Source organism: Propithecus coquereli, unplaced genomic scaffold, assembly GCF_000956105.1.
Source record: "Propithecus coquereli isolate 6110/MARCELLA unplaced genomic scaffold, Pcoq_1.0 Scaffold39, whole genome shotgun sequence".
Lineage (NCBI taxonomy): Eukaryota > Metazoa > Chordata > Mammalia > Primates > Indriidae > Propithecus > Propithecus coquereli.
Window position 1 is genome coordinate 901,058 of NW_012149618.1, and position 9,912 is coordinate 910,969.

Consider the following 9,912-nt stretch of genomic DNA (forward strand, 5'->3'; position numbering starts at 1 on the left):
AAAAGAAAGACCTTATTCTAATGAGAAGTTCTTATGACTATTTTGCTTCTCACAATTTAAACTAAAAATTGGCATGGTTGGCCTTGACATAAACCTTAAAACAACAAAATGCTGAGTTACCTGGAACATCTCATTGATTCCTTCTCCAGTTTGTGCTGAAGTTTCAAAGTACAGGAACCCTTTGCTTTCAGCCCAAAGACGCCCTTCACTTTCATCTACACAGCGGTGCTTGGTACAGTCAATCTGAAATAGAAAGTTGGGGGGCAGAGAGAAGATTCCAACCTTGTCTCACTAGGATAGGCCCAGTGAGGTCTTTGTTAATCCTTTACTGAGGCAAAACTATTCTCAATGAACATCAGCACCAGTGTATAAAATTACCAAGGCCAAAAGAGGCCTTGGGAGGCCTCCCCGCTCCCAAAAAAACAAGTAATATTGAATGTAGACTGATTTTCTGTGGCAACAGGACTAGTGCCTGCCTATCCCTTGGGAAAACTGCTGCCACTGACCTCAGTGAAAGCTGGCTTCCGGATATCTGCCATACCCTCAGGCCACAGTCTGCTTTCCATACTTTCCACAGTATACATTTCACCTAATTAATGATCCAATCAGATCAGAGTGTGATTACTGGGATTCTCCTGCTCAGTCACCAACATCCTTCCCCAAGTCTGGTACCAGAAAAAAAATGAATAAAAATCCTGATACACCAGGTTTGGGGTTTTTGTTTTTGTCTTAGGGACATTTTGAAAGGTTGTTGATGCCTGTATTACAGAATAAGGACTTTTTCTTTTCTTTTTATCTGTTCCCCAACACTCAGAGCATTGCTCTTCCCCCAGAAAGCTGAGCATACCATTTCCAAAGCAGTTACCTTGTTGGCACACACTACAAATATAATATTTTCCATGTTTCCATGAGGTCCAAGCTCTTGCTTCATTTCTGCTAGCCATGCATCAAGAGCATCAAAGGAGTCTTTCTGCCCAACATCGTAGACCAGTATCACACCCTGTGTGTCCTTGTAAAACTCATTACGGACCTTCAAATAAAAGAACAGATGCATAAAATGTAGGTTCTATGATTTTATAAGAATGTATCTCACAGTCATTAACTTGGCAAATTGTGTTCTTTCGTGTATTCGTAGTATTTGCGATTGTATCTCAGTATCTACTGATCTTTAGAGGACTTTTTGTAGACTCAAGGTAACATAATAAAAAAAACCTATTAGGAAAGACTTATAGTGGAAAACAATGGCCTCCTGCCCCATCACCCCTTCCCACCTCCAGTTCCACTCCCCAGAGGCAATCAATCTTTAATTGTTGCTAATAGACCTTAAAAGAACACCAATGACATGAAGTTCTTAGGAAGAATTAAGAAGATAAGTGAACAATTAAAAAGAACTTAAGGCAAAAATGACACAAGTATCAGCAATGGGTACGGCCATTTATTTATAACATCCCAAAGCTGGCTTCCCCCAGGGTGCTAGGCAGAGTTTCCCTGACTCTTGGGTGTGTACATGGACTTCAGAACTCCAAACTCAGAGCCTCAGTGTCACGTAATGGAAAAGAGCACAGGCTCTGGAGTCAGACACATTTGGGTTCACACTTACTTACTAGTTGTGTGATCTTGGGCAAGTCACTTAACCTCTCTGCGTCTCAGTTTCCTCATCTGTAAAATGGGGATAATACTACTTACTTCACAGGGTTATTAAGAGGATTAAACGAGATAATGAAGGCAAAGTAGTTAGCATGGTGCCTGGAAAACAATGTATACTAGCACCTTCTCCCTTTCTTCCTTGCATTCATTCTCTGATCATCCTTTGTGTTTCATTAAAAATGGTCTATCGGCTCTGAGGTATAACTCCAATTCTGGGAAGAAGCAGCATGAAGGACAGAGCACACTATGGGCGAGGATCAGCATTGACAGACTGGGGATTTCAGCACAAAATTCCAGAAAGAACCTAAACATCTGTACCCCCATAATATGCTGAAATAAAAAAAAAAAATTGACAAAAGAAAAAAAAAAAATTCCAGAAAGAACCTTGACAGAGGCCATATGTTGTATGTTCTTTTCACAAAATTCTATAATAAGAAACGAAGACATCTTACACATCAGGCATGGGTTTCTGAGCACAGACACACAGCTGGACCAAGAATATAAGTGTGTCTATTAATTTATAGAAACTTAAGAAGCTAGCCCCTAAAGTTAAAACCAACCAAATCAGAAAGAATTGAAGATGACGAAGACCGATAGTCTCCTCCCTCAGGACTCCCGGTCCTTGGCCTTCCACAGCAGTCACCAGTGTGCTCTCCCTCTTCCCTGAGACTCTTGCCACCTGGGTTCCCACACACCACACATTCCCCAGGTTCTTCAGTTCTCTCTCTCACCAACTCCTCTTCTTTCCATACCTCCCATTCCAGCCCACCACCAATTTCCAAAATCCTGTCCTGGGCCCTTCCTTGTTCTTTCTTTTTGAATCTTTCCTCCCAAATCAGCAGCGTTAACCACTCGCACAGCTTCAACTGTGAGCATCTCCAAGATGAGCCCTCTCATCTGAGCTTCCAGACTGGCATTTCTAATTAGCACTACATTCTTCCAGCTCAAAGTCCTGTTGGGATCTCAAATTCAATACGTACAACAGGAAGCCCTTCAACTTATTCCTTCTTAAACCATCCCTTTTCTTAAACTTTAGTGATGAAAGTAGCACACCATTCTCTGAGCCATTCAGGTTGCAGGCTTGGTGCCAACCTTTGCTGCTGGCCTCTCCCTTTGTTCAGCAGACTCAAACAATCCTCCAGAAGCTACCTCTGCCATGTTTCTCATACCTGCTACTTCTTTTCCATTTTTATTTCCAACATTATCTCTTGACTGCTCCACTGCAAGAGTCTTCTAAGTAATCTTCCTAGGATTATTATACACTGTGTATATTTATCTTTCTACAGTCCTAGCTCAAAAATTCTTTAGTGTTTCCCCACTGCCAACCCTCCAAAGTTCCAACTCTCTTAAATGATGTTGAAAGTTTCTGATCAGTCCCCCACCAACATCCCAAGTCCTATCCTCCTACTATTCCCTGACCTTCAGACTGGATAATTTTTCATTCCCAAACCTTCCCTTGCCTTCCTAACTCTGGAACAGACATGTCTTTATCTTTATTCTTTCAAGGCCTAGTTATAATGCTGTATCTTTCATGCAGCTTTTCTGCCCCCTTCCTTACCATCTAGCACCAATCCCTGCCAAAGAGAATGTAACCTCCACATCCCTTGGAATACCACTGCGTTTTGTACTTCTAATAGTGCCAATGTCATACTCTCCAGAGGGAGGTTTGTGTGTAAAAACAGACTTAAGTAAGCTCAATAGATTTCTCTTTCAAGGAGCTCAAGTTCAAGTCTGGGCTCAGCAACTAGCTAACTATGTAATCTTGAATAAGTTATTTTATTACTCCAACCATTAGTTTCCTCATCTGTGAAATGGAAAGGTCAAAGTAGGTGTTTCAATGGTCCCCTACAGTTCCATTATTCTAGTCTCCCCAGACAGCTTTCCACTGTTAGTCCAGGCAGACTTGCTGCACCCAAAGTTTAATTAAATAGGGTGCTAAGGGAATTGGGACTACTTCTTAAAGCAGAGATGGCAAATTAGCTGGTAAGCTAGAGAAAGCTATTAGTTTAACATCGCTGAAGCCTCAGAAAGGTTCTCTGAATTCAGTTGTGTGCCTCAGCGGAAGCAAGGCTAGTGGTAAGTAACAGGACCTGCCATTCCTCTTGCAGTCCTGCCTCTGACACTCTGCTCTGAGGTTGCTATCTCACATACTAAGCAGACTTTCCTGTCTCAGCAGGCCCTTTGGGGCAACGTGTCAAGAGGACTGGTGACAGCAGATGCTCTGAAGGAGGACAGGCACCAAGGATTTGAGGAAACCAGGGATTGTACTTCAATAGGTATGTGCTGAGCAAGGGTATACTTTGGTCAGCTTGGGGCTTAGAAAGATGATGGTGGCTTTGGTTTTGTCAGAAAAGGAGGGCTTGTAGCTACTTGGGAGGCTGAGGTGGGAGAATTGCTGGTGCCCAGGAGTTCAAAGCTGCAGTGAGCTATGATCGTGCATGGCACTCCTGCCTGGGTGGCACGGTAAGACCCTGTCTCTAAAAAAAAAGATTTAAGAAAAATTTTTTTAAAAAGGAGGGTTTGAGCTACAGACAGCAAATATTTGCAAAAAAACAAGAGATCGAGGCTATTTCAGTGAAAAGGTACTTCAGAAGTGGTGATTTCAAGGAGCTTCTACTAATTATACTTCTATGTTTATAAGCTATTGGGGAAAAAAAGCTATTGCAATTTCAGGTTCCATTAATAGTCTTCTAGTGTCTAATGACAGAAAGTAACAGAAACACTCAGTGTTTTTCACTAGTTAGACAATACCTGGAATGTTGTATTCAGTTCCCAGCTCCACATCAGCTAACTAGAGATCATCCACAAAGGATGCCAATTAGGAATGCTGACAGGTCTAGCTGTGCAGGAATAAAAAATGTTTTACCTGGAAAGGAGCAGACTCACGACTATTAGAAAGGCTCTGTTGTAGAAGCACAGATTCAGCACATGCTGCTTCAAAAACAAGGCCAGAATCAGTGGTGAAATTCAAAGGAAGGAGCTTTCATAAAGGAGAAGCTACTAGGCCAGGCGTGGTGGCTCACACCAGTAATCCTAGCACTCTGAGAGGCTGAGGCAGGAGGATTGCTTGAGGTCAGGAGTTCAAGACCAGCCTGAGCAAGAGCAAGACCTTGTCTCTACGAAAAATAGAAAAAATTAGCCAGGCGTGGTGGCGGGTGCCTATAGTCGCAGCTACTTAGGAGGCTGAGGCAGAAAGATCGCTTGAGCCCATGAGTTTGAGGTTGCTGTGAGCTAGGCTGACACCATGGCACTCTAGTCCGGGCAATAGAGTGAGATTTTGTCTCAAAAAAAAGGAGAAGCTGCTAATCTAGAGTTTTTAAGTCTGTGAAGGATAAGCTCATGAAGCAGTAAGACCCACATGACTAAAGATATTCATTCTCCAGACTCTTACAATACACACCACTCAAAACTGTCCTGGGTATTATATTGTCCCTGGAGTCCCAACAACTACGTAACTTATTCATACATCAACTCTTAGTTTAAATGTTCTTCTTTCAACAGGACTTTCTGACCTCCCAGATAAGTTAGGTGTGGGTATTAAGTACTCCCAAGCATTCTGTCATTTGTTTAATGTGTCTTTTCTAACATATTTATGTTCCATGAGGACAAGTGACTGTGTATTTCCAATGTCCAGCAAAGAAACTGGCATAAAGTTATCTGTGAATGAATGATGACCACTGATGAAGAATGCTGCAGAAAGAAATCTTATAACGGGCAGGGATCTGGACATTAATTCTCAGGCATCTCCATTTACATGACTTTGGTGTAATCTAAGATTTACTTAGCATTTCTGGTAGTAAGAATCTATGTCAAACTTGTGGTCAACTAGAGCTTCATTCCTTTTTCACTGACAATATTCTATACTTGTAAAATTGATTTAACCCACTATAAGGCTTTACATTTAAAAGAAATTCATTTAATCTAAATATTTGGATATATTCACAAGGTGGAAGATTAAACAGCCTGTTTACTCTGGGATGATGGAGCAGGTGTACTTCTCCCTATTCCTCCTGGAATAGGGAAAAGTACATTATACACAAAACATACACTAAAAAAACCCTGAAAGGTGAAGACGAGGTGGCAGATAAGTTAAAGATCTTAGGACGCAAGGAAGGATGTGATGGTGAGGTCCCTGAGTTTTCTTTTGCTTTGTATATCCAAGACTTGGAGCTGAAGAAGTACAATCAAAAATGCCAACAGGTGCAGAAAAAAACCCTGACAAAAGCCTAATCTCTTTAGCCAAAGGACCAGGAGAGGGGCAGGCAGCTTAGCAAGATAAAAAAACTTTATAGACTATAACCACTCTACTCCAGCCAAATACCTCAGGAAAAAACTGTCTCCTCAACCCCACCAACTCCAACAGAGGCTCAGTGGAAATTTTAGAACTAAAGAATAATGGAAATAAAAAGCTTAGAGGTTGGGCTCAAAAGCAGAATAGAAGGGGCAGCAGACAGAATCAATGAACTATTATAGAAGGCAGAATAATAAAAATTACCCAATCTGAATATTAGAAAGAAAAAAAAGCCTTAAAAAGAACCAAGCCTTAGCCTGTCCAGCTTAGCCTGTTGGACTAGAACAAACGATCAGAATTCAGAAAGGAGAGGAGAAACAAGGGGAGGCTGAACAAGTATTCAAAGAAATAATGGCTTGAAAACTTTTTTAAAGTAGCAAGAGACATAAACCTACAGATTTAAGCAGCTGAGAAAATCTCAAACAGGATAAACCCAAAGAAATCCAAGCCAACGCATAGCAACCTCTAAAAACTAAAGACAAAGTGTCTTGAAAGCAGCCAGAGAAAAAGACACTTCTCTTATGGGGGAAAAAAACCATTCCAAATGATAGCAGATTTATCATCAGAAGCCATGGAGGCCAGAGGGAAGAAGCACAATATTTTTCAAGTACTCAGAAAAAAGAACTATCAACCCAGAACCCTATACCCAGCAAAAACATTCTTCAGGAATGCAGAGGAAATCAAGACATTATCAATCAAGCTCAATCAAGGAAAACTAAGAAAATCTGTCCCCAGCAGACCTACTCTAAAGAATGGCTAAAGCAAGTTATCTAAACAGAAAGGAAATGATAAGAGAAGGAACCTTGAAACATTAGGAAGAACAAAAGAACAGAGTAAACAAAGATCTGGTGAATATGCTTTCCTTCCCTTAAGTTTTCCAAATTTGCTTAGAAATCCGTTTGACAGTTGAAACAAAAATTAAACACTGTCTAATATGATTCTAAATGCGTGCAGAGAAAATATTTAAAACAATTATATTATAAATGGGGAATGATAAAGGGACTAAGAGGAGGAAAGATTTCTATAGAACATTCAAACTGTAAAATTGATAACACCAGTAGAATGTGATACAATACCTAGAGCATCCACTGAAAAAGCTATAGTAGGAGATTTAGTCAAAAACACTATAGACAAATCAAAATGGAATTAAAAAGTGTTCAAGTAACCCACAGGAAGGCAGGAAAAAGCAAGCAGAGAAATGAAAAACAGAGAATTAAACAGAAAACAAAAAATAAAATGGAAGGCTTAACTCCTGGCATATCAATAATTATATTAAATGTAAGTGACCTAAATATACCAATTAAAAAACAGAAATTGGCATAATGATTTAAGAAGGTGATCCAACTATCTGTTGTTTACAAGAAAGTCACTTCAAATGTAACGATACAAACAGGTTGAAAGTAAAAGGATAGAAAAAGATGTATCATGCAAACACCAATCAAAGGAAAGCAAAATAGACTATATTAGTATCAGATAAAGTAGATCATCAGAGCAAAGAAATTGATCAGAGATAGAGAGGGAGATTATATAATGATAAAATTATAGGCTGGGTGTGGTGGCTCACACCTGTAATTCTAGCACTCTGGGAGGCCAAGGCTGGAGGATTGCTCGAGGCAGGAGTTTGAGACCAGCCTGAGCAAGAGTGAGACTCCATCTCTACTAAAAACAGAAAGAAATTAGCTGGACAACTAAAAATACATAGAAAAAATTAGCTGGGCATGGTGGCGCATGCCTGTAGTCCCAGCTACTCGGGAGGCTGAGGCAGGAGGATCGCTTGAGCCCAGCAGTTTGAGGTTCCGTGTATTACAATGACGCCACGGCACTCTTGCCAGGGCAACAGAGTGAGACTCTGTCTCAAAAAAAAAAAAACAAAAAAATAAAATATAGAATGAAAGACATGGTAATCCTAAATGTGTATGCACCAAACAAAAGAGTTGCAAAATATATGAAGCAAAAAGTAATAGGACTAAAAGGAGAAATACACAAATCCACAATTATAGTCTGAAACATCAACACCCTCTCTCAGCAATGCTAGACCAATTAAACAGAAAATCAGCAAGGCTACAGAAGAATACAACATCATCATTGACCAACAGGATATAATAGATATTTATAGAACACTCCATCAACAACAGCAGAATATACTTTCTTTTCAAGTGCCCATGGAACATATATCAAGATAGACCATATCCTGAGCCATGAAAAAACCTTAACAAATTTAAAAGAATTAGAACCATAGAGAATGTGTTCTCTGATCACAATGGAATCAAACCAGAAATCAGTAACAGAAAAATAACAGGAACATCTGCAAACACTTGAAAACTAAACAACACACTTCTAAATAGTCCATGAGTCAAACAGAAAATCTCCAGGGAAATTTTAAAAAATACATTGAACTGAATGAAAATGAAAATATAACATATCGAAATTTGTAGGACACACTTAAAGCAGTTCTGAGAGAGGAATCTATAGCATTAAATGCATATATTAGAAAAGAAAAAAGTCTCAAATCAATAATCTAAGCTCCCACCTCAAGAACTCAGAACAGAAAGAGCAAAATAATCCTAGAGCAAGCAGAGGAAGGAAATAATAAAGAGAAGAGCAGAAGTGAAATGATCAAACCATAGAAAAGAACAAACAGCCTCCTCAGGGAAAATGAAAAGTCCAAGAAGGAAAAACAAAAAGAATGGCCATGAGATCCACTTTGGGATTATTTAGGATCGATAAGCAGATCAAAGTAAACAAAGTGGGGTTGCTTTAGCTTTTTCTGGAGAAAGAAGGCACATGACTAGGAGTGAACAGGAAAGATCACTCCAGTACCCTACTGTGAAAGAAGTCACATCACTGAGTTCTTAAGCCCAAGTATAAATGTAATTATTCTTTCACATTTTGGACTAAAGTATGAAGTAAAAAGCAAAAGACCTTTGAAAGTTAAAATTTCTTATCTAAGTGTTTGAAACATTAGCAATGAAATTTCCTACCCCTGTTTCGGGGGATAGCATACAAGATCAACAGGTTATCTGAGCTAAATTTACCTAATTTTACACATAATTTGAATATTGGTTGTTTCAGATAATTCAGGATCTTTCCCCAAAACCACCAATAATATTGGTTTTCTCAAAAAATCTTTCTTACCTCGTAGAAGAAGGGATGTCCAGCCATATCAAAGATGTTAACTTTGATTTCTCTGTCTCTGACTTGTACCCTGAAATGTTCAAACGCAAACAATCCCAAAAAAGGTCATGGTTTCTGCATTCACATTAATATCATTTATATCATTTATGAATTTCAAAAGCATATGTGTGTGAAATTTAAAAGAGGCTTTCTTAGTGCCTTTTCTTGATCCCAGACAATCTTTACAATAGCAGCCAGCAATTTGGCAGATGATCCTGCTTCCTTATTTCAAGGTCACTGAACCCACTTGGAGTAGGCACCTTCATTTACTCTCACCTTTACCTCGAGATACTTCAACCCACAAATGGTAGCTATTACTATGGTGTTAGGAAAAATTGGTTTGGAATGAGTGGGAGCAAGACAAAGGAAAATAAAAGTTTTATTTCACTTAGAGACATCTTAACTACTGCCAGTGGTTACCAAGCAGTAGAATAACAAACATGTTTGTTAATGATGTCTGAATTTTCTTGTGATCTTTATTTAAGCAAGAGCAATAGTCAATTTGTTTTCAGAAATTTGAAAATAAAGAAAAGAACAAAAGAGGAAACAATAACCATTCATATGAGAATTAACTACTGTTAACATTATAGCATATTTGTTTCTAGTTCATGAGTCAAACAGAAAATCTCAAGGGAAATTTAAAAAAATACATTGAACTGAATGAAAATGAAAATATAACGTATCAAAATTTGAAGGACACACTTAAAGCAGTTCTGAGAGAGGAATCTGTAGCATTAAATGCATATATTAGAAAAGAAAAAAGTCTCAAATCAATAATCTAAGCTCCCACCTCAAGAACT

General features: G+C 39.0%; 1 protein-coding gene across 2 annotated transcripts in view; it reads right to left on the reverse strand.

The window, feature by feature from the left end:
* The window catches only part of DNAJC27 (DnaJ (Hsp40) homolog, subfamily C, member 27), a 35,431-nt gene that overhangs the window by 8,851 nt on the left and 16,668 nt on the right, over positions 1 to 9,912 (reverse strand). For both annotated transcript variants that reach the window (XM_012652438.1, XM_012652439.1), the window contains exons 3-5: positions 9,074 to 9,143; positions 866 to 1,030; positions 121 to 243 (exon numbers count right to left, since the gene is read on the reverse strand). In XM_012652438.1, coding sequence (XP_012507892.1) covers positions 121 to 243; positions 866 to 1,030; positions 9,074 to 9,143 — 358 coding nt within the window. The remainder of the gene's footprint in view (positions 1 to 120; positions 244 to 865; positions 1,031 to 9,073; positions 9,144 to 9,912) is intronic.